Raw genomic sequence first — 25,747 nt, 5'->3', positions numbered from 1 at the left:
CAATAAATTTATGAAAATATATTATATTTTTAATACACTGATCATATAAGTTTAAAATTTATTTTGACTCTATTAAGTTTTTTATATCTCATTTATAATATAATATTCAATAATATTTCTCAGTATTTTAAATAAATATGAGAACCTTATCATTCTATTAGAGGACAAAATAGTATAATTACGTTAAATTAATAAAATATTTTTCTTCCCAAAATAGGTAGAAATCAAAAGTTAAATAATAAAAGAGTAACGTCAAAATACGAACTTAACGAAAACATGAGCTTATGGAGCATTTACCTTAATGCTTATGACGCTCGGGTAAAATTGAAAATTTGTTTAATTAAATGTTTTTGTCTTTTGTCATATCAGATTTCCACCTACTCGGCAGCAGCTTGATATGGACCCAATGGTCGAATTGCCGTGAAGGCGATGCTACTGCCCTCTTCTTCCGATGATGTCTTTTTCGGGTGCAATTATTCGAAGAATAAATTAACAAGCTGGAGTAATCAAACGACTTGCAAATTAATATAGGAGTATCACAACACACACACACATGCGAGTTGTGATCCCGTACATGATAATTAACCATCAGCAACATTTCTTCTTATTAAGTTGAATCTCCTTTCTATCCTTTTAATTTTTTAATTAAATAAAAATCTATTAAGTCTATTAGTCCAATCATGTTGTGCCATGTAATATTGTTAACTCTACATTAGCCGTTATTATTATAATATGACGAAATAATTGACGCCGTACTAAATGGGCAACTAAATCTCAGGACAGTGCCTTTCTATTTATCATCTGCAATTGATAAACTTCTCATAGAATAAGCAGTTGATGGCTTTCGTGTTCAGAGTTCACAATTTGTCCAGTTGAGACACAAATTCAATTGACATGCATGTGCTCGAGCAGTTGGCGTCCAGTGACTTACAGTACCTTCTGCGACTTTTTGATGATCACTTTCCCATTGCGTTCGACTATCCTCCACCTTCCTTAATCAGATATTTAAGATGATGAAGATCAAATTAACCTTGTGAAAGGGAGGGAAAAAAAAAAGATTGTGAAATGTTTTTACAGAGTTGGTTCACTGGATGCTGAAGCACAGTAATTAATAAAGGAGTAAACAAGCACGAGAAAGTTTTATGTAGAACGGTGATACCACAAAGGATTATATTATAAGAAACAAAAAATATTATTTATGCAAGTGGTACCACTTAGCATGGTAAGCTAGCTAGTAACAACTTCTAATTATGGTTCTTGGAACAGATATGCAAGGAAATTAAATACAATCATAGGTCGGCACAAGACTATTAGGAAGGCGTGGAACCCCAACTGCGGGTACATTTATGTCTCTTGAGTTCAATCCACTAAATCATTACGATTGGCAATACTAGGCCAGGACGCAAAGTTTATCAATGGGACACAACACAATGGTAGAACTACTAATGGCAGAGGTTTTTGCGATTGAACATGGCATATGCCCGTGGTTTTGGAGGAGCTATCTGTCAGCGACTGCTGGGAGATGATCTCGGCATCAGGCTGCGGTTAAACTTTGAGCTTGCAGTCATATATGATCCATCTATCTGGCTGCAGCTTGATATGGACCCAATGGTCGAATTGCCGAGATTGCAATGCTACTGCCCTCTTCTTCTGATGATGTCTTTTTCGGGTGCAATTATTCGAAGAATAAATTAACAAGCTGGAGTAATCAAACGACTTGCAAATTAATATAGGAGTATCACAACACACACTCGAGTTGTGATCCCGTACATGATAATTAACCATCAGCAACACAGAGCAAAGCTAAAATCTAAAGACGTGAAAGTTGTACTTATCATATACAGGCCATAATTAAGGGGGAGTAGGACACACACACACACATATACGAGATTAGAAAACGGATCATTAACGTGGATGGCACTCGCGATTGAACGTACCACACTTGACAGCACTTAGATTGGGATCGGTAGTACATTGAAAGTAGCGTCCGTTCTTGTCGCGGCACGCATTTTTATTACGAAACTGGGTGGAAAAGATCAGTTCATTTTTGGTTATCAATGACCGGCGGAGGACTCCCATGCCCAGGTCTGCAGCCATCTCGAGCCCCTCCAACTCGGGCTGTGCCTGAGCGATCGCAAGGGCGCAGCCACCATCTTCTCCATCAACGTCAATGCCACCGCAAAAAGAGGTGTTGCCCATGATCATCGACGACCTTTGCTGCTCTGCAGCTCCTGTGACCGGCATCGACAGAAGTAACAATACCAGCGTTGCTGCTGCTAATGCGAGAAACTGCTGGAAACGTGGCCTGGCCCCGAACAGGCATCCCTTCGTCATTTCTATAGCTTCACTGTTTAATTTGGGAGAATCAGCGATGTCAACGCGCAGATAATTTGTAAGCGAGAGCACATGGAATGAAGCCAAACCAAAGCGATCATATATATCCTCAGTGGGTAGCTAAGCTATGAAATCCAGATGGGATGGGGTCCCCAATAATTCCCGTGCTTGTCCTTGCTCTCGCAGTATAAAGATGATTGATTATCTGGGAGAGAAGAAAGAGACATCACGATAATTAATTAAAGGACCAAAATTCAAAAAAAAAAATCTCGTGATGAAAGCCAAAAGTATACTCGAGCGATGATGTACGCTCGAGGGCGTTTCATGGTTTCATCGAAATATACATATATATAGAAAAAAAAAAAAAACGCATGACGAGGAGGAGGGAGCGTCCCCACTCTATAATTTTCTTTTCTCTCTGCTTTATTTATTCACTTTTCCCTTGTCTCTTCCTTCCCCCCTCCTTTCCCTTCTTTGCTCTCTCTCTGTCTCTTTGCTATCTCTCCCTCTGTCAAGCTCACCTCACTCTGTCCGGTCTCCACTCTCCTCTCCCCACTGAAACTCCGCTCACTGCTCGCGACCCAGATGCGGAATCCGTCTCCTCACCCGAGCTAACCCCGCCATTGCAGTGCTCTGAGCTCGAATCTGCCTTTTCTTTTAGCTTTCTGCTTCTTGTGCTCCTTGTGAGTATTGTATGAGCGATGGGCGTGATGGGTCGGAATGTACTTAAATTAATAAAATATTTTTCTTCCCAAAAAATTTAGAGATCAAAAGTTAAATAATAAAAGAGTAACGTCAAAATATGAACTTAACGAAAACATGGGCTTATGGAGCATTTACCTTTATGCTTATCATGCTCGGTAAAATTGAAAATTTATTTAATTAAACGTTTTTGTCTTTTGTCATATCAGATTTGAACATTTATTTAAGTAACAATACTTACTCTTTTTTTTGTGATTTTAGTGAAGGCAAATAATTGTTTTATTCGTATCATGTTATTTACAATTCAATGGATCATGACTAACTCAGTTCAAGCCTAATCGACTCACTAAGGAGTAAAATTTTATAACATTAATTTTTTTCATTAACAAAACTCGAATTCGAGATCGTACTTAAGAAAAATAAGTGTCGAATCGCTTGTTGATAAAACAAATCATTTTCATTTCATAGTATTATCTTATTCCTTTTCTTTTGTAAATTTCCAATCTCATGTTAGATCCTCTTGATGATTATGTAAGAATCAAATAAATGAATTTCATAAAAAAATCATACGCCTAAGATTGATTGCAAAAGAGTTTTATTTTTAATTATAAAGAAAGAATAGTGTGGGTATTTTAAATATTTTTCTTGAAGACTATCATTGAGTGGCTTGTGACTACTCTTCTTTAGCTTAATCTTATGAATATAGATATAGATGGATATAGGTATAGATTATAGAATTGTGTACGAGAGCAAATGGAAAAAAGCCAAGCGATCATATCTATCAGCCACACCACAATGGGTGGTTAAGCTATGAAGCCAGATGAGATGGGGCATCCAATAATCCAGCAACTGTACTGCATGGCCCTACTAGGCCACTTTTTTTTTAAATGAATAGCCTACTAGGCTACCACTCATGTGCTTGCTTTTCTTGCTGCCACGTTAACATTAATTATTGTACGACATTGTCTTGTGAGAATAGAGAGAGAAGAAAGAGACACCAGAATAATTAATGGGTTAATTAAAAAAACAAATATCTATATTTTTTTAAAATATAATTCGACCTTTAGGCAATAATATAAAAATGTACTTTATTTTTTTTTAAAATATAACATAATTTTTTAAAAATAACACAGAAATATACGGTTTTTGTCTTTTTATAGCACAATCTTTAAAAATGGTATAGAAGAAAATGAATTTCAGGTTTGATTGTGATTCTAATACGTCCTCAATTATTCGTCAAATGTAACGGTAATAGTCACCGGCGCCTAGTGGTACAACATGATTGAAAAAGTAAGTATCATATATTTTTATTTAATTAAAAATAATTTAAAAAATTTAAAAAAAAAAGATTTTTTCAAAAAAGAAAAGAGTTGATTGTAGATTACGGAGGCGCTATCGAGGTCCCATCGCTAAAATGAAAAAGCCCTCAATTTTAGGCTCTTTCGATTTCGATAGTGGATGTCCCGATTACGGTCATCATCCACATAATTAGGATTCTGCTATCGCCGACGACCCCAATTGGAGGATGATAGCCACTAGCGTAGCCATCACCTTTAACCCCCTCCCCCTTTCCTCTTATTAAGTTGAATCCTATTTTTTTTCTTTTAACTTTTTAATTAAATAAAAACCTATTGAGTCTACTAGTTCAATCATATTGTATCATGTAATATCGTCAGCTCCACATTAGCTGTTACCGTATGACGAAATAATTGAAGTCTTGCTGCACGTGCAATTAAACCTCAAGGGGGCATTCTATTTATCATCTGCAATTCATAGATTTCTCATAGAATAAGCAGTTGATGGCTTTCGTGTTCAAAGTTTACAATTTGTCCAGCTGAGACACAAACTGAATTGACATGCATGTGCTTGAACAGTTGGACTCCAGTGAATTACATTACCTTCTGCAACTTTTGGACGATCACTTTCCTATTGCGTTTGACTGTTGTCCTTCCTAAATCAGATATTTAAGATGATGAAGATAAAATTAACCTTGTGAAGGGGGAAAAAAAAAGATAATGTTTTTACAGAATTGGTTCGGTGGATGCTGAAGCACAGTAATTAATAAAGGCGTAATCAAGTACGAGAAAGTCATGATGCAACGGTGATATGGAGTTACTCGACATATAAAAAATATTAATTATACAATGATAGTACCAAGTACCACAATAAGGTAGCTAGTTTGTTACTGATTATGGTTATTGGAACAGATATGCAAGGAAATTAAATACAATCATAGGTCGGCACAAGATTATTAGGAAGCCGTGGAACCCCAACTGCATGTACATTTATGTCTCTCGAGCTTAATCCGCTAAATCATTACGATTGGCTATACTAGGCCAGGACCCAAAGTTCATCGATGGGACACGGCACAATGGTAGAACTACCAATGGCAGAGGTTTTGGCGATTGAACATGGCATATGCCAGTGGCTTTAGAGGAGCTATCTGGGAGATGATATCGGCATCGAGCTGCGCTTAAACTTTGAGCTTGCAGTCATATATGATCCATCTACTTGGCTGCAGCTTGATATGGACCCAATGGTTGAATTGCCGTGATTGCGATGCTACTGCCCTCTTCTTCCGATGATGTCTTTTTCGGGTGCAATTATTCGAATAATAAAATGTATGTTCCAAGTGCCGTTGCCATGTCGGTTCTGTAGTGGGAAGGTGCTTGATTAGATTCATGTCAAAGACCGGCCTATAGTTGTGCCTTTAGAGTGTTAATTATCTTTTCTGAATAGTCTTTTGCTCTTTTAATCTCGCAGAGACTCTTCTGAATTGGAGGTGGAACAGAAAATGCTCGAGGAGGTCGGTTGCGAATTTTTTTTAATCAAATCTTTCAGTTTCAAGTGAAGATTACAACTAATTTTGCCTTTGACACTGATATCTAGCTTTCATGTAGGCAATCAAGAATGCTCGAGAAAGGGACAGGAGAACTCTACTACATGCTGTAAGTCTCTCTCTGTAAATAAAATGAGAGATTTCTTCCAGTTGCAAATTCTTCTCTGTTCAGCTTGTTCACTTCTGTCTTTCAGCTTGAATTTCTGGAATCCTTCATGCCTATGAATTAGGATGATGAGTACTTCGGAATAGTAATTCCTAATTCTATGTGGTTGCTCTGCTTCACTATGTTCTTAATATCCATGATAACCTTAATGTGCTAGTCTTGTCGCTCTTTTCAAACAGATGAACAAAGGCGAATCTAATAGTTCGGGTAAACCTGCCACCGAGAAAGTAAACAAGGTTGGAGAGCTATTCCCTTCCTCGTCACTTGAGGACTATGCCAAATCATGGGGAGGTGGTGGTGCTGGTTACGATAATGGTAAGGAGGATGAAGAAGATGAGAACCAGGAGGAAGAAGATGGAGATGAAGCCGAAGAGGAAGAGGAAGACGACAATGATGATGATGATGATGATGATGAAGAAGGGGATGGTAGTGAGGAAGACAAGAAGTAGTTTATTGTAGTATAGCCTCGGTTTGACATTTTATAGTCATTTAACGGGTCTTTATCAGCAAGATCCGTAGAGAGGATGGAGATGATTGTAATGACACCTTCACAGTAGAAAGACCATGGAAGTATTTGACAATAGTCTCCTGATGAACGGTGAAAGTTTTGAGATTTTAGTAATGCGCATCCATTTTCTGTGTATGTTCATAGAAACAATGGAATTTGTTACTTTGTTGAGTTGGTTTTTCAACAGCTCTAATTATCTATTAGTTTCCTAGATTTCTGAAGCATCAATTGCTATGGCGAACTTATCGGGGATCAAGGACCTTTCCCTTCAAGAAACATGATCCGTGGTAAAGATTATCTAATTTTTATCCGTAATTCAAGACCTTGGCAAGATAAAGCAGATTAAACAACTGACAAATCTGAGTTTTCTTTTGCATCTAAGACAGTAGCTTGGGGACTGAACTGAAAGAGGAGATCTGATTGTCGCTCTCCTCATTCACTAAGAAGAAAAGGAAGAGCAGACTGCCCCAGGAAATGCAGAAACAGGGTCAGAGTAAGCAAATCAAATGTCTCCTCCGCCAAATTATATCTTCTCCTCTTCATCAGCCTCTTCAGGTTAGTTGCCCTTACTCTCGAAACTTATTATCCTGACTTTGTCTTTTCGGCAGCCACTGATCTGTCCCAAACCCGAAGTGCAGTTGCTCCTTATCACTTGAGGTGGCAAGTATCGAATTTGCAGACCCAAGTTGGCTTCTTGCTGGAGCAGCTTCGTGCTGATAGACACGAAGAAGAAGCATTTGCCAAATTTTCCGATCGAGTTATTCGCATCGCAGTCTCTCTAGATAAGCTTGCCGTTAGTCTTTCACCTGGTCAAATAATTGAGAATTCGCTTCCTGGGATAGGCGAAGTGAGCCATGTTGATGAGGATGCCAGTGATCCTAAGGAAAATGAAGCCGGAGAAGGGTCGAGCAGCAGCTGGGTGTTCAAATCAGGGGAGCTTAAGAACTAGGCCTCACTGAAACCAAACAGGGCAATCGGAAAGAAAAGTTTCCTCGGAGTTGAAGCGATCAATCCTTCAATTGGAATGGGTTGTGCCCGTGTGGCCACTTATCTGGACCGGTTCATGACTTACAAACTCTTCATGTGCATAACCCAAGAAGATGCACTGTTTTGCCTTGGCATCAAGTTTTGATCTTTCATCTCGAGGAATGTGAACAGATGCCCTGCACCCGAAGACTCTGAGATGCTTGTATGATACTTTCTTGCCGGTCCACACCTGCTGGGGTACATCTCCATCAAGTGCAACTGACGGTGTAAGATTAATAAGATCAACCGCTGACCTCATTGCCTCGCCCCAGAAAGGCTTAGACAGTTTCGCCTGAAAAAGCATACAACGAACTCTCTCAACAATTGTGCGGTTCATTCTCTCTGCAAGCCCGTTCTGCTGTGGTGTCTTCGGTACCGTCTTCTCAAGTTTGATACCGTGAGTCCTGCAATAGTTCTCGAAAGGACCCCTATACTCACCACCATTATCAGCTCTTACACATTTCAGCTTCATGCCCGTTTCTCTTTCCACTGCTACATGGAAGTTCTTGAAAATCTCAGTCACCTGATCTTTAGTTCTCATAGGGTAAGCCCAAACCTTCCTGGTGTGATCATCTATAAAGGTCACAAAATAGAGAGCACCACTAAGAGATCTATCCGACATGAAACAAACATCAGTATGCACAAGGTCAAGTATATGATCGCATCTAGAGGGACGACTTCTAACAAAAGAAACTCTCCTCTGCTTACCAGCTAAACAGTGATCACAAGTGCTCAAGTGCATACCTTTAACGGGCAAAGGCTGCTTTCTAGCAAGAATTTGAATACCTTTCTCGCTGATATGCCCAAGTCTCCTATGCCATAGCTCGATAGGATAATCCTCAGCAACATTAATTTGACCGGAATTGTGTCTGGCACGCAACCTGTAGAGAGTGTCGGTCTTCTGACCCCGTGCCACAATCAACGAACCCTTGGAGAGCTTCCATCTCCCATTGCTAAATTCGTTACTGTAGCCTTCATCATCAAGCTGACCCGTCGAGATTAGGTTAAGGCGAATTTCTGGAACATGCCTCACCTTCTTCAGAAGCAACTTGCAGCCAAGCTCGGTCTCTAGACAGACATCACCAGTACCGACAATCTTGCATGACTGTCCATTCCCCATTCTCACATAACCATAGTCTCCGGTAGTGTAAGATGAGAAGAAATCCCGATGAGGAGTGACATGAAACGAGGCACCTGTATCTGCAACCCAGGTAGAGTCCTGACATGTGAAATTCACATAGGCTTCATCACAAATGATGTAGGTCTCTCCATCAGATGCCACTGCTGTAGTGCCTTCTTCCTTCTTGCTCTCACCGTTGCCATTCTGATTTTTCTTCAGAGCTCTACACTCCCTTTTGTAGTGTCCCTCCTTTCCACAGTGATAGCAAGTGACCACTTTCCTCGTCTTCGACTTTGATCTACCCCTCGATTTGCCACGTGAGTTACTATGCTTGGAAGAGAAATTTCTGCTTTGACTTCTTCCCCGTTGTTCAGTAACCAAGGCTTCAGACTGAATGGAAATCCCCGAGCCTTCCTTCTAGTCTCCTCATTAAATAAACTGTCTGTCACCGTGGCCAACGATAGCTTCCCGTTTGGCGCAGAATTGCTTAATGCAACCACGAGTGTGTCCCAATTATCCGGTAGAGTCCCTAAAAGTAGACAAGCCTGCAACTCATCGGGTAATATTATCTCCAGGTTCGTCAACTGGTTAATAATATCCTGGAAATTACTCATGTGCACAGCCATATCACCTCCATCCTGAAAACGAAGATGAACCAACTTCTTCACGAGGAATGCTTTATTTTGCGGTGTCTTCCTCGCATAGAGATTTGTCAATTTATCCCACAAAGCTTTTGCATTTGTCTCCTGAGCAACATGATGATAAATACTATTGTCTATCCACTGCCGAATCAAACCAATAGTCTTCCGATTTGTGCGCTCCCAAGCCTTGTCATCCTTATCTTTGGGTTTCGCGGAATCCCCTTCAATGGGATCGTACAAATCCCTGCAAAATAGAAGATCCTCCATCCGAGACTTCCATATAGAGTAGTTGGTTGCATTCAACTTGAACATAGATCCTGTAGATTCCTCCATCTCGAAAACACCGAAAAACTCAAAACTTCTCTAACCCGAGGCTCTGATACCACTTGTTGGGAAGGGATGTACTTAACCAAATAATAACGCAGCGATTAATCTTCCTCCCCTACTAGTGTAATCGAGATAGGAACTAATCAAATCAACCAACAAGCAGTAAAGTAAAAGAACACCAAGAATTTTACGTGGAAAACCCCGATGTGGGGAAAAACCACGGGACCAACTCCGAATCAACAATCCACTATGAATGAAGGTTATACAATGTCTTTCATCAAGGGTAAACCCTTGGATCACCAAACTCAAGAGAAACACTCTCTTGGATCACCCAAACACTAAATTCGTCACCCACACCGGGTGGTTCACAAAGTCAGCTGAAACAGCACCTACAGAGCTCGAATAGAAATTCTGACCGTTCAGAACTTAGCCCCACGTGTTGTGAAGCTGCTGTCAAAATTTCGTCCCAATCGGAGTTCGTTTGACGTCCCGATCGAGGTTTGATCTCCAGCTGCGCGCTGCCCCTGTTTATCCGATTTTGCTCTGTTCTTTTGTTGCTGCTTCTGCTGATCTGCTGCTTCTGTCTGCTGCTGCCGCACGTCCACTGATCTGCAGCTGTTCTGCTGCTATTTATTCCTCAGCTAGTTTGCTGAAATATTAACCCTAACAAAAATGGATTCTTGGGCCTATTAAAGCCCGATAAAAGCCCAATACAATTTGAGCCCAACTTTCTCTAAATTGGAGGGATACCCAACAGAAGATGCTTCTCAAGAACGCCCTCTCACTACACAAAACCATTCCCGATCGAAAGCTCTATCTGGACTTGGGAATCAAGAAAAAGCAAGAACTAGAATAGGTATCATTTCAAGAATCTTGTCTGGATTCTCATCCTCACCTTCCTCTGCTTTTGTTTGGGTTTGGAAACCAACAGATACAAACCGGACCAATGTATTCCTCCGGTCCTACGCCACCCCTCTGCGTCGAAAGAGCAGCGTCATCATAACAACGATAAACTAGAAAAAGGGTATTGACGTAAAGATTGGAATTTTTCTTATTATTCAAATTCTCATTCTCTTGGTTGGATCACATCTATTTCCGTGAAGTTTACTCCATGGATGATTCCTGCGTAAAGTTTGGATTTTTCTTATTATTCAATTGTCCTTCTTGGAGCTGGAAGGCACTCCTCTGTTTCCTAGAAGTTTACTCCGGGCATTGTTGCATACATCACCATGATGAAAAATCCATGGCTTTGCTTGCTAGCACTTACAGTCCCATCATTAATTGCCCCAAAAATCAAAGATCATGTGCTGTACACTTGACTGGCACCGAGGGATGCCTTTCTACTTGTAAACCCCTTTGACCCTGCTAAATTGTTAGAAGTTTGCAAATCTCGTTAGACGGTTAACATTGTTTTTGTCCCTGCCCTGTTCGTATTTTATTCCCGATGTCCAAGGCATTGTTGCGACCGTGCTGGAGTCAATGTCCCCATTTCAAATACAAAAGGAATGGCCGCATCGCTATGCCGAAGTCTTGTTCAAGAACCGTAGTTTTGTGACATCCTGTGTATAACAAGCCGAAGTAGAAAAGCCTTATCTTTTGTTGGTCTCTTGGGGTATATGCATATTCATAATCAGTCTCTTTTACACGTATATATAAAACTGATGATTAAGATTCCCCTCCCCGGACATGCAAACGGGGGCAGGGACAAACCCATGGGGAGGGCATTGCAACTTTTCATGATCACTACGTTAATACGACACAACACGAGTCCAAATCCAATCAAGTGGCTGTTAATATATATATATATATATATGGAATTTGTCCTCTCTAGAAAGAGCAATTAACACATGAATCATGATATTCAGCGAAAAAAAAACACATGAATCATGATGAGGAACTTAACCTCACTATTGATTACTTTAGTTTCCCTTAATTAATTTATTTACTTGCTTTAACTGCATGATATATCTTTATATATTCTCATCCATGAAAAGTTGTCGAAGGTGCCAATACAGTACTGCAAGATTCAGAGCCATACAGGTTCTTTTTTGATGGGTGAGAGCCATATAGATTCATACGTAATCCTAAAATCATCGAAGATAAAGAACTTCTTGCCTGAACATTTTCTGTTCTTTTATATCGCACACTTTTATCTGGATCTGTCCCCATTAATCTTCGGTTATCGAGTCCGCGCTTCTGATTCTAAAGGTCCTCTGATATGCATTGATAGAACACTAAAGCGATACATGACTAAGGTCTTAATTGGGATTTTCAAGCGTGGATGGACATGGTCTAGATCGAGTTGTTGTTCGATTAGAATAGTGGGTATTGCACTGTCGAGATTTTCTAGGAATGCTTAAAATCAATGTGTATATCAGAATATTTTTCATTAACAACCCATAAACTTCTTGTAAAATTCCGGGTCTCTGGGCTTGTTCTGAATGAAGAGAGAGAGAGAAGAAGATGAGCATTATCCTTAATTGGATTTACTCAGACCCCCCGATCCACCAACCAACTGGCAAGAAACTTTAGGTTCAGCTTTCGAACGGGATTTATCGTGCTGACACTTGCTCTAGTTGGTGGATTTGGTCCTTTATTTTTTTCTTTTGGGCGGTGTCCCTCTTCTCTTCCCTTCCCGATTCCGGTGTCCACAGCTCGTTTCGGCTTCCGTAACCCCAGGTCTCACCGTGTCTCAGTCAGATCTCTGGTGTTTCTTGTGGATTCCTCCCAGCAGTGGCGTCGTCAAACTTCGTAATGTGTCGGGTCGGATCGACCCGGTCTTCCAGTTTCATCCGACCCGATTGGTTCATATTTCGATTTGAGCGATTCGGGTCGAACTTGTGGGTTGCTGCCATCTCGGTCTTCTCCTTTTTGTCTCTCTTGTTTGTTGCAGGTTTCGGCTCCATTTGGCCGCATATCTCCCTCCTACGCCTTTAAGAGGATTGGGCTGATTGTTAATAGATCATAGGGTTCTGGTTTGAATTGTTTGGGTTGATTTGTAAAGAACTCCTGCGCCGAATACCAATCCAAGATTCATATGGACTCTGATCCTTTGTTTCTGCGGAGTAGCAGTCTCCATATGGATTGCCTTAGCTCTGCTTCCTAGTTTGACCAGAGTCCACACGGAGTGTTGTATATGTGCCTATTTTAACGTGTTTCTATCACAACGTATCTCCTCTTACAGTGATCACGGTGGATCTGTTGTATTTTCTTCTGCTCATGTGATTTTCTCTTGGTTGTTTTACCTTATATCCATCATTATCATCAATGGACTTGAGGATTTAAAAAAAAAAAAAGCATTGCTTAAACTCAATGGATGTGCATCATATTATCTTTTATCTACAATTGCTGATAAACTTCCCGTAAAAGAAGCGGTCGATATGGCTTTGGAGTTAATGTCACAATCTGTCCAGTTCAGACGCAATTGATATGCACGTGCTTGAGCAGTGGGAGTACGGTGACTTACACTATCACCTCTTGCAACTTTTTTTTATGCATCACTTTTTTCTCTATTGCTTTTGACTATTCTCCTGCTTTCAGTTTAGAGTGAAAGAGATCGCCATTTGAGGAAAAAAGAAATCAATGTATTTTGCTAGAAAAAAGAAATCTTTGGATTTGGATTTGAGGGACAACTGCCTTCATGAACTATATTAAGTTTTTGATAATGCTACGCTGATAAAATCAATATTTATACTGGTGGTTTAGTTCGTCAAATAGTTCGTCAGATAGGCTTACAGTTGAACACGAGATTGCGTAGCGAGGATGGTCGAACTTTGCGTAGCGAGCTGTCGTGCGGCAGCTCCTGTGACCAACGATGATCAACGATGTCAAACACATAAATATATACATACTAGAAAAAGAAACCCACGCGATGTTGTGAAGTAAATTATGAAAAAATATTTATATTTCAAATTCAAATTCTGAACATATAAGTTTCAAATTTAATGTGACTTTGTTAAGTTTTTTATATCTTCTAATTTGTAGCATAATATTAACTATTATTTCTCAATATCTCTAAATAAATATAAGAATTGTATCATATCATTTGAGGATAAAATTATGTTGAATTAATTAAATATTTTTTTCCAAAACTGGATAGAAATTAAAAGTTAAATAATAAAAACTAATATCAAGATACGAACTTAAGGAAAACGTGGACTACCCATAAAAGAAAGAAAAAAAGAAAAAGGAAAACACGGACTCATGTAGCATTTACCTCAATGCTTATCATGCTCAGCTAAAACTGTGGATCTATTGCTTACCGAAAAAAAAAACTGTGGATTTATTTATAAGATGATTTTGTCTTTTGCTATGTCGAATTTTTATTCTTTATTTAATTAATTTAAATTAAATTTATTAAATACAAATATTCATTTTTTCGGGTAATTATATTGTAAGTAAATCATTTTCATTTCAGAGAGTTGTTTTTATTCTCTTTAGTATTGTAAATTTACAATGTCATGTTACAATATCCTCTTGATGATTATTAGAGTAAGAATCAAATAAAAGAATTTGATCGTAAAATAAACTAAATAATCACGTGTCCAAACTTGGTTGCAAAAAATTACCAAAAAGGAAAAAAAAAGATTGATTGCAAAAGGTTGCTATTTTCCTTTTATTGTGAAATGAAGAGAGAATGGAATTTTTAAATATTTTTATAGAAATGACCATTGAGTGACATGTAACTAAAGAGAAACTCTACTTTAACTTAATACTAGAGAAAGAAATAGCCCGATACTGCAGAATAATTTTATGAAAAGATATTATATTTTTAATTCATTGATCATATAAGTTTAGAAGTTATTTTGACTTTATTAAAAATTATATATCTTATATTTAATATAATATTCAATAATATTTCTCAGTATTTTAAATAAATATGAGAACCTTATCATATTATTAGAGGATAAAATAGTATAATTACGTAAAATTAATAAAATATTTTTCTTCCCAAAACAGGTAGAAATCAAGAGTTAAATAATAAAAGAGTAACGTCAAAATATGAACTTAACGAAAACATGGGCTTATGGAGCATTTACCTTAATGCTTATCACGCTTGAGTAAAATTGAAAATTTGTTTAACTAAATATTTTTATCTTTTGTCATATCAGATTTGAACATTTATTTAAGTAACTTGAATTCAATTTATAAAGGCAAATATTTACTCTCTTTTTTGTGATTTTAATGAAGGCAAATAATTTTTTTGTGTGTATCATCATATTTAAAATCTAATGGATCACGACTAATTTAGTTCAAACCTAGTCGACTTATTAAGGGATAAAGCTCCATAATATTAATCTTTTTTATTTACAAGACTCGAATCTAAGACTTTGTTTAAGAGAAATGTGCGTCGAATTGCATGTTGGTAAGACAAATCATTTTCATTTCATAGTATTGTCTTATTCCTTTTGTTTTGTAAATTTATAATCTCACGTTAGATCCTCTTGATGATTATGTAAGAATCAAATAAATGAATTTTATAAAAAAATCATACGCCTAAGATTGATTGCAAAAGAGTTTTATTTTTAATTTAAAGAAAGAATAGTGTGGGTATTTTAAATATTTTTCTTGAAGACTATCATTGAGTGGCTTGTGACTACTCTTCTTTAGCTTAATCTTATTGATATAGATATAGATAGTTATAGGCATAGATTATAGAATTGTGTGCGTGAGCAAATGGAATCAAGCCAAGCGATCATATATATCTTCCACACCACAATGGGTGGCTAAGCTATGAAACCAGATGGGATGGGGCATCCAATAATTCAGCAACTGTACTGCATAGCTCTACTAGGCTACTTTTTTTTGTGAATAGCCCCGCTAGGCTACTACTCATGTGCTTGCTTTGCTTCCACACCCACGTTAACATTAATTATTGTACGACATTGTCTAGTGAGACTAGAGAAAGAGAAGAAAGAGACAGAATAATTAATGGGTTAATTTAAAAAAAACGATATTTACTCTTTTTTTTAATACATTCGATCTTTAAAGAATAATACAAAAATATATTATCTTTATATTTTTTTCTATAGCACAACTTTTTGAAAGTAGTACAAGAATACACGATTTTTATTTTTTTATAGCACAATTTTTAAAAAATAGCACAAAAATGCACGATTTTTAATTTTAGTTACGATTCTTATACGGCATCAATTATTCATCAAATGTAACGGTAACAGTTAATGGGATCCCATGACACAACATAATTGAAAGGGTAATCTCACATATTTTTATTTAATTAAAAAATAATTCTAAAAATTTTAAAAAAAAATTTAAAAAGAGCTGATTGTAGATTACGAAGACCCAATTGGGGCCCCCATCGCTGAAATGAAGAAGCCCTCAATTTCGGGGCTCTTTTGATTTCGATTGTGGGTGTCTCGATCACGGTCACTAACCACATAATCGGGGTCCAACTGCGATCGGCGATCCTAATTGGGAGATGGTAGCCACCGACGTAGCAACCACCGTTGGCCCCTTCCTCATTTCCTCTTATTAAGTTGAATTCCATTTCTTTCCTTTTAATTTTTTAATTATTTTTTTAATTAAATAAAAAACTACTGAATCTATTAATCCAATCATGTTGTACTATGTAGTATCATTAACTCCACATTAGCTGTTACTGTTATAATCTGATGAAATAATTAACGTTGTGCTAGATGTGTAACTAAACTTGAAGATCGTACCTTTCTATTTATCACCTGCAATTGATAAACTTCTCAGAGAACTAAGCAGTTGATGGCTTTCGTGTTCGAAGTTCACAATTTGTCCAGTTGAGACACAAATTCAATTGACATGCACGTGCTCGAGCAGTTGGAGTCCAGTGACTTACATTACCTTCTGCAACTTTTTGACGACCATAATGCAACTTTTTGACGACCACTTTCCTATTGCGTTTGACTATTCTCCGACTTCCTAAATCAGATATTTAATAATTAATGTTATTCTTATGTCCCTCAAGTTTAATCCACCGGACCGTTTGGTATTCAAAATTTGTTTTAATTCTATTCCATTTAACTTTACTTAACTTCAATTCAATAAAATAATTATTTTAAAATTTTTTTTAACCATTCAATTTAATTTTTAATATTAAATTCTCTAAACTATTTATTATTTTTTTCACAATTCAACAATACAATCATTATTTTCTCTCAACTATTCATTACATTTTCAGACTTTTTTTTATAATTCAACAACACGATCATTACTTTCTCTCAACTATTCATTACATTTTCAGACTTTTTCTTATAATTCAATAACACGATCATTACTTTCTCTCAACTATTCATTACATTTTCAGACTTTTTCTTATAATTTAACAACACAACCATTACAAATCAATTAAAATCAAAACTCAACTCAATTCAACTCTAAAATCAACCACCAGCAAAATCATTATGATTGGCTATACTAGGCCAGGACGCAAAGTTTATCAATGATTCACAACATAATGGTAGAACTACTAATGGCAGAGGTTTTCGAGATTGAACATGGCATATGCCTGTGGTTTTGGAGGACTATCTGTTAGCGACTGCTGAGGGATGATCTCAGCATCCAGCTGAGCGTAAACTTTGAGCTTGCAGTCATATAGGCGAAGTTTAATTTCAGAGTTAAAAAGTAACTTTGATTTTGATTTTAATTTTGATGGTGAAAAAAGACAAATGAGATGATATTATAAATTTGACTTGAAAAAAATATATTTTGTTGTTTAGTGGGTAGAGTTAAAATCAAAATCACGATTCTAAAATCAGTTTCAAATTTCAAACAGGGCCATATGATCCACCTGCTTGGCTGCAGCTTGATATGGACCCAAATTCCAATGGTCGAATTGCCGTGATTGGGACGCAACTGCCCTCTTCTTCCGATGATGTCTTTTTCGGGTGCAATTATTCGAATAATAAATTAACGAGCTGGAGTAATCAAATGACTTGCAAATTAATATATGTTATCCCGTACATGATAATTAACCATCAGCAACACAGAGCAAAGCTAAAATCTAAAGACCTGAAAGTTTTATTTATCATATAAAGGCCATAACTAAGGGGGAGTAGGACACGCGCACGCACACACACACACAGATGTATATATGAGATTAGAAAACGGATCATTATCGGCAGTCGCGGCGGAACATAGGACACGGGACAGCTCTTAAATTGGGATCGGTAGTACACGAGTAGCGTTGGCCCATCTTCACGCGGTCGCACGCAGCTTTACCAGAAACCCGGGTGCCCTCGGCCACTTTTCCAACGTCTAAGGTCACTGTCGCTAACCGCCGGAGGACTCCCATGCCCAGGTCTGCAGCCATCTCGAACCCCTCCAACTCGGGATGTGCCTGAGCGATCGCGAGGGCGCAGCCACCATCTTCTCCGTCGACATCAATGCCACTGCACAAAGAGGAGTTACCCATGATCATCGACGACCTTTGCTGCTCTGCAGCTCCTGGGAACGGCATCGACAGAAGTAACAATACCAGCGTTGCTGCTGCTAATGCGAGAAACTGCTGGAAACCTGGCCTGGCCCCGAACAGGCATCCCTTCGCCATTTTTATAGCTTCACTGTTTAATTTGTGAGGATAAGGGAAGTCAAAGCGCAGATATTTGTAAGCGAGAGCACATGGAATGGAGCCAAACCAAAGCGATCATATATATCCTCAGTGGGTGGCTGATCTATAAAATCCAGATGGGATGGGGTCTCCAACAATTCACGTGCTTGTCCTTGCTCTTGCAGGATAATTAATATTATTTTCAAAAAGTGCCAAAAAGAGAAGGATTAAAAAATAATAATAATAAAAATAATAAAACATAGCTGGTCGCAACTTCTTACGTTCTCCTTGAAACATAAATGCAGAGAAAGTAAATGGCATCATACACTGCACAAGACTAGATAATTATTGATCTGAAGGCATGGATAGGTGGATACTCTCGACCGTGTGCACGTCATTTACGTCTCTTGAGTTTAGCCCTTTAAATAATTACAATTTATTGGCTGTACATATATACCCAACCGAAGCAAAGGCAAAGTAGGCCGGAATGCAAAGTTTCTCAATGGACAGCACAACGGTAGATCGTTAATGGAAGTGCTAATGGCAGGGCCAGGGGTTCTCGCAATTGAACATGGCACATGTCTGTGGGGTTTGGAGAAGCTTTCTATCAGTGACCGGTTGGGTATGATTATGGCATCTAGCTCATAGGCTTTGAGCTTGCAATCATATGATCGGTCTGCTTGGCTGCCGCCTGATAAGGACCCAATGGTCAAGTTGTTGTGACGACCATGCGACTGCTCTGTTCTTCCGATGATGTCTTTTTTTTCTTTTTTCTTTTTTGGGTGCGATTATTCAAAGACTTAAATAAACGAGTTGGAGTGATCAAATGACATGCAAATTAATATAGGAGTATCACAACACACGCACCACAAAACTAGTTGTGATCCCGTATACGGTAATTAATCATAACCAACACAAAAGCGAAGCTAAAACCTAAAGACTTGAAAGTTATACGTACATGGGCCACAGAGAACACCGGAGGACGCGAATTTATACATATGATAAAGACTTTCTCCATGAGGAGATAAGCAAATAGGTACAACGTGGCGAGACAAGTGGTCAGTTCGGCTTCACGAGACAGTTGTGATACACTTTTGCGGGCTGCGGGCTTTGATGCTGGCAACAGTGGTACACGAATCGTACCGGGGACCCTTGTCGCGACCACAACTGGACTTATGATTGAACAAGGTGTTCGTTGTGACTTGCAAGTACTTTTCCTGCAATGAGCGGCGGAGGATTACTTCGGAGCTCAGGTCTACATCATGAGACACTCGCCGCTCATTGCAACATCAGCTCAAGCCGACGCTGATGGTACAAAATCGATTTTTGTGAGACGTTACATGATGGTGCAAAATATTTTGAAGTTATAACTTAATAGTACAAAATGTTTTACGTAAATTATATGATGGTGTAAAAATTACAGTCTTGTAAAGGACGACTTGATGGCGTCAATGGCGAGATGACGGTTTGTACTATCATGTTACAATTCTGAAATATTTTGTACCATCAAGTAGCAAAAAAAAAAATTTTTTGGACCAACTTGATATATTATTAAAACTTTTTGAATCATTAGTATAATTAATCCTTTTTAACACAGTTCGACCTTTAGATAATAATATAAAAATGTACTAACTTTATATTTTTTCTTAAATATATAATGGCTTTTTAAAAATAGTACAAAAATACACGATTTTTATCTTTTTATAGTATGATCTTTAAAAAATAATACAAAAAGACTTGACTTTTAAGTTTAGCCGTGATTTTAATACGGTGTCAATTATTCGTCAATGTAACGGTAATAACTAATAGCGCTTCATGGCACAACATGATTGAAAAAATATGTCTCACATGTTTTTATATAATTAAAAAATAATTCTAAAAAGAAAAAAAGAAGATTATTTTAAAAAGAAAAGAGTGGATTGAAGATTGCGGAGTCTCAATCGGCCCCCTCGCCAAAATGAGAAAAGCCCTCAATTTTGGGACTCTTTTGATTTCGACGGTGGATGTCCCAAATCCCAATTACGGTCATCATCTACATAATCGGGGTCCTGCTATTGCCGGCGATCTCAACTGGGAGATGGTAGCTATCGGCGTAGTCACCACCATTGGCCCCTTCCTCCTTTCCTCTTATTAAGTTAAATTCCCTTTCTATCCTTTTAATTATTTTAATTAAATAAAAACCTATTAAGTCTACTAGTTCAATCATATTATGACATGTAACATTATTTGCTCCACATTAGCCGTTACTATTACAATCTGAAGGAATAATTGACGTCGCGTTAGATGTGCAATTAAATCTGCCACCGAGAAAGTAAACAAGGTTGGAGAACTATTCCCCTCCTCGTCGCTTGAGGACTATGCCAAATCACGGGGAGGTGGTGGTGCTGGTTACAATAATGGTAAGGAGGATGAAGAAGATGAGAACCGGAAGGAAGAAGATGGAGATGAAGCCGAAGAGGAGGAAGAGGAAGGCGACAATGATGATGATGAAGAAGGGGATGGTAGTGAGGAAGACAAGAAGTAGTTTATTGTAGTGTAGCCTCGGTTTGACATTTTATAGTCATTTAACGGGTCTTTATCAGCAGGATCCGTAGAGAGGATGGAGATGATTGTAATGACACCTTCACAGGAGAAAGAAGGAGAAAGACCATGGAAGTATTTGACAATAGTCTCCTGATGAACGGTGAAAGTTTTGAGATTTTAGTAATGCGCATCCATTTTCTGTGTATGTTCATAGAAACAATGGAATATATTACTTTGTTGAGTTGGTTTTTCAACAGCTCTAACTATCTATTAGTTTCCTAGATTTCTGAAGCATTAATTGCTATGGCGAACTTATCGGGGATCAAGGACCTTCCCCTCAAGAAACATGATCCGTGGTAAAGATTATCTATTTTTTATCCGTAATTCAAGACCTTGGCAACTAAGACAGTAGCTTGGGGACTGAACTGAAAGAGGAGATCTGATTGTCGCTCTCCTCATTCACTAAGAAGAAAAGGAAGAGCAGACTGCCCCAGGAAATGCAGAAACAGGGTCAGAGTAAGCAAATCAAATGTCTCCTCCGCCAAATGATATCTTCTCCTCTTCATCAGCCTCTTCAGGTTAGTTGCCCTTACTGTCGAAACTTATTATCCTGACTTTGTCTTTTCGGCGGCCACTGATCTGTCCCAAACCCGAAGTGCAGTTGCTCCTTATCACTTGAGGTGGCAAGTATCGAATTTGCAGACCCAAGTTGGCTTCTTGCTGGAGCAGCTTTGTGCTGATAGACACGAAGAAGAAGCATTTGCCAAATTTTGAGATAAGCTTGCCATTAGTCTTTCACCTGGTCAAGTAATTGAGAATTCGCTTCCTGGGATAGGCGAAGTGAGCCATGTTGATGAGGATGCCAGTAGTCCCAAGGAAAATGAAGCCGGAGAAGGGTCGAGCAGCAGCTGGGTGTGGAGCTTAAGAACTACAGTACTACACCTCACCGAAACCAAACAGGGCAATCGGAAAGAAAACTTTCCTCGGAGTTGAATCGATCAATCCTTCAATTGGAATGGGTTGTGCCCGTATGGCCACTTATCTGGACCGGTTCATGACGTACAAGCTCCACGGAACGTGTCCAGATGACTCCGAGCTTGCTCACAAGCTTATGGCCGGTGGCTGTGACCATTGCCGAGAAGAAGATGCTTTTCAAGAACACCCTCTCACTACACAAAACCATTCCCGATCGAAAGCTCTTTCTGGGACTAAACCCAGTGATCACAAAATTCAGTGGAACCAATACAAGTGCAAGAACTACTCGTGCCTCATCTCCCCAGAGACGGTCGGCAAAAGAGTCTACTAGTCCAATTATGCTGTGTCATGTATCATCATTAGCTTCACATTAACTGTTACTGTTACAATCTGATGGAATAATTGACGTCGTACTAGATGTGCAATTAAATCCAGAGGTCGTGCCTTTCTATTTATCTTCTGTCGATGAACTTCTCATAGAATAAGCAGTTGATGGCTTTCGTGTTCAAAGTTCACAATTTTTCCAGTTGAGACACAAATTCAATTGACATGCATGTGCTCGAGCAGTTGGAGTCCAGTGAATTACATTACCTTCTGCAACTTTTTGACGATCACTTTCCTATTGCGTTTGACTATTCTCCGCCTTCCGAAATCAGATATTTAAGATGACGAAGATCAAATTAACCATGTGAAGGGGGGAAAAAAAAGATTGTGAAATGTTCTTACAGAATTGGTTCGGTGGATGCTGAAGCACAGTGATTAATAAAGGAGTAAACAAGTACGAGAAAGTTTTACGCGTAACGGTGGTATCACGTAAAATTATGTCACAACACATATGAAAAAATATTATTTAGGCGACGGTGACGATGGTGCCACGTAGCACGGTAAGCTATCTAGTAACAACTTCTAATTATGGTTCTCGGAACAGATATGCAAGGAAATTAAATACAATCATAGGTCGGCACAAGATTATTAGGAAGGCGTGGAACCCCAACTGCGGGAACATTTATGTCTCTTGAGTTTAATCCACTAAATCATTACGATTGGCAATACTAGGCCAGGACGCAAAGTTTATCAATGGGACACAACACAATGGTAGAACTACTAATGGCAGAGGTTTTCACGATTGAACATGGCATATGCCTGTGGTTTTGGAGGAGCTATCTGTCAGCGACTGCTGGGAGATGATCTCAGCATCGGGCTGCGCACAAACTTTGAGCCTGCAGTCATATATGATCCATCTACTTGGCTGCAGCTTGATATGGACCCAATGGTCGAATTGCCGTGATTGCGATGCTACTGCCCCCTTCTTCCGATGATGTCTTTTTCGAGTGCAATTATTCGAAGAATAAACTAACGAGCTGGAGTAATCAAACGACTTGCAAATTAATATAGGAGTATCACAACACACACACACACACACACAAGTTGTGATCCCGTGCATGATAATTAACCATCAGCAACACAGAGCAAAGCTAAAATCTAAAGACGTGAAAGTTGTACTTATCATATATAGGCCATAATTAAGGGGGAATTGGACACACACGCGTATATATATATATATATATATATATATATATATGTGTGTGTGAGATTAGAAAACGGATCATTTATGGCAGTCGCGAAGGAACTGATCACACTGGCGAGCATTTGCATTGGGAGGGGTAGTACATGGAATGTAGCGTCCATTCTTGTCGCGGCCGCACGCAGCGTTATTCCGACGCGGGGTGAACTTGGTGAAGGAATTATAGTTTGTTGTCGGTGCCAATGACCGGCGGAGGACTCCCGTGCCCAGGTCTGCAGCCATCTCGAACCCCTCCAACTCGGGCTGTGCCTGAGCGATCGCGAGGGCGCAGCCACCATCTTCTCCATCGACATCAATGGCACTGCACAAAGAGGTGTTGCCCATGATCATCGACGACCTTTGCTGCTCTGCAGCTCCTGTGACCGGCATCGACAGAAGTAACAATAACAGCGTTGCTGCTGCTAATGCGAGAAACTGCTGGAAACCTGGCCTGGCCCCGAACAGGCATCCCTTCGCCATTTTTATAGCTTCACTGTTTAATTTGTGATGATCAGCGATGACAACGCGCAGATATTTGAAAGCGAGAGCACATGGAATGGAGCCAAACCAAAGCGATCATATATATCCTCTGTGGGTTGCTGATCTATGAAATCCAGATGGGATGGAGTCTCCAATAATTCACGTGCTTGTCCTTGCTCTTGCAGGATAATTAATATTATTTTCAAAAAGTGCCAAAAAGAGAAGGATTAAAAAAAATAAAATAATAATAATAAAACATAGCTGGTCGCAACTTCTAACTGTTACGTTCTCCTTGAAACATAAATGCAGAGAAAGTAAATGGCATCATACACTGCACAAGACTAGATAATTTATTGATCTGAAGGCATGGATAGTTGGATACTCTCGACCGTGTGCACGTCATTTACGTCTCTTGAGTTTAGCCCACTAAATAATTACAATTTATTGGCTGTAAATAAATACCCAACCGAAGCAAAGGCAAAGTAGGCCGGAATGCAAAGTTTCTCAATGGACAGCACAACGGTAGATCGTTAATGGAAGTACTAATGGCAAGGCCAGGGGTTCTCGCGATTGAACATGGCACATGTCTGTGGGGTTTGGAGAAGCTTTCTATCAGTGACCGGTGGGGTATGATCACGGCATCTAGCTCGACATAGGGCTGAGCACAGGCTTTGAGCTTGCAATCATATGATCTGTCTGCTTGGCTGCAGCCTGATAAGGACCCAATGGTCGAGTTGTTGTGATGACGATGCGACTGCTCTGTTCTTCCAACAATGCTTTTTTTTTTTGGGTGCGATTATTCAAAGACTCAAATAAATGGGTTGGAGTGATCAAATGACATGCAAATTAATATAGGAGTATCACAACACACGCACCACAAACGAGTTGTGATCCCGTACACGGTAATTAATTATCACCAACACAAAGCAAAGCTAAAACCTAAAGACGTGAAAGTTATACGTACATGGGCCACAGAGAGCACCAGAGGACGCGAATTTATACATATGATAAAAGACTTTCTCCATGAGGAGATAAGTGAATAGGTACGACGTGGCGAGACAAGTGGTCAGTTCAGCTTCACGAGGCAGTTGCGATGCACTTTTGCGGGCTGCAGGCTTTGATGTTGGCAACAGTGGTACACGAATCGTACCAGGGACCCTTGTCGCGGCCACAACTGGACTTATGATTGAACAAGGTGTTCGTTGTGACTTGCAAGTACTTTTCCTGCGATGAGCGGCGGAGAATTACCCTGAAGCTCAGATCTACTGTCATCTCGAATCCCTCCAGCTCGGGCATTGCCCGAGCCATCATGAGACACCCACCGTCGCCGTCAATGGTGCCGCTGCACATCGTACTGTTGCTGATGCAGACCGATTGTTGCTCTGCCGCACTGGCGATACTGCATAATAATTTAGCTTAATACTTGAAAAAAGAAATCGCGCGATATTGCATAATAATTTTATGAAAAGATATTATATTTTTAATTCACTGATCATATAAGTTTAAAAATTATTTTGACTTTATTAAGTTTTTTATATCTCATTTATAATATAATATTCAATAATATTTCTCAGTATTTTAAATAAATATGAGAACCTTATCATATTATTAGAGGATAAAATAGTATAATTACCTTACATTAATAAAATATTTTTCTTCCCAAAATAGGTAGAAATCAAAAGTTAAATAATAAAAGAGTAATGTCAAAATATGAACTTAAGGAAAACATGGGCTCATGGAGCATTTATCTTAATGCTTATCATGCTCGGGTAAAATTGAAAATTTGTTTAATTAAATGTTTTTGTCTTTTGTCATATCAGATTTGAACATTTATTTAAGTAACTTGAATTCAATTTATAAAGGCAAATATTTACTCTCTTTTTTGTGATTTTAATGAAGGCAAATAATTTTTTGTGTATACCACAGTATTTAAAATCTAACGAATCATGACTAATCCAGTTCAAGTTTAATCGACTCACTAAGGGGTAAAACTCTATAATATT

General features: G+C 38.7%; 3 protein-coding genes across 6 annotated transcripts; 2 read left to right on the top strand and 1 right to left on the bottom strand.

Annotated features, from left to right (window-relative positions):
- Window positions 1-1,173: 1,173 nt before the first annotated feature.
- Window positions 1,174-23,858, bottom strand: LOC116207405. The gene is made up of 2 exons (XM_031540326.1): window positions 23,515-23,858; window positions 1,174-2,104 (listed from the first exon to the last, which is right to left on the bottom strand). Exons 1-2 carry the CDS (start codon window positions 23,742-23,744, stop codon window positions 1,906-1,908), a joined length of 429 nt encoding a protein of 142 aa, XP_031396186.1. The 5' UTR covers window positions 23,745-23,858; the 3' UTR covers window positions 1,174-1,905.
- LOC116207403 (nuclear polyadenylated RNA-binding protein 3-like) lies at window positions 5,294-6,727 on the top strand. 4 transcript variants are annotated; one of them, XM_031540322.1, is made up of 4 exons: window positions 5,294-5,657; window positions 5,800-5,842; window positions 5,926-5,984; window positions 6,199-6,727. In XM_031540322.1, exons 1-4 carry the CDS (start codon window positions 5,596-5,598, stop codon window positions 6,488-6,490), a joined length of 456 nt encoding a protein of 151 aa, XP_031396182.1. In that variant the 5' UTR covers window positions 5,294-5,595; the 3' UTR covers window positions 6,491-6,727. The 4 variants fall into 4 exon arrangements, with proteins under 4 accessions (XP_031396182.1, XP_031396184.1, XP_031396183.1 ...); XM_031540324.1 differs by having other exon boundaries at window positions 5,297-5,701; XM_031540323.1 differs by having other exon boundaries at window positions 5,299-5,657; window positions 5,937-5,984; window positions 6,221-6,727.
- LOC116207406 lies at window positions 6,939-7,685 on the top strand. Its single transcript, XM_031540328.1, has 2 exons — window positions 6,939-7,104; window positions 7,188-7,685. The coding sequence occupies exons 1-2, from the start codon at window positions 7,056-7,058 to the stop codon at window positions 7,496-7,498; spliced, it is 360 nt and encodes a 119-aa protein (XP_031396188.1). The 5' UTR covers window positions 6,939-7,055; the 3' UTR covers window positions 7,499-7,685.
- Window positions 23,859-25,747: the final 1,889 nt, after the last annotated feature.

The sequence above is a fragment of the Punica granatum genome, chromosome 5 (genome assembly GCF_007655135.1).
Source record: "Punica granatum isolate Tunisia-2019 chromosome 5, ASM765513v2, whole genome shotgun sequence".
Taxonomy (NCBI): Eukaryota; Viridiplantae; Streptophyta; class Magnoliopsida; order Myrtales; family Lythraceae; genus Punica; species Punica granatum.
Note: the sequence above shows the minus strand (reverse complement) of the source record. Positions and strands in the feature narration are given on the sequence as shown.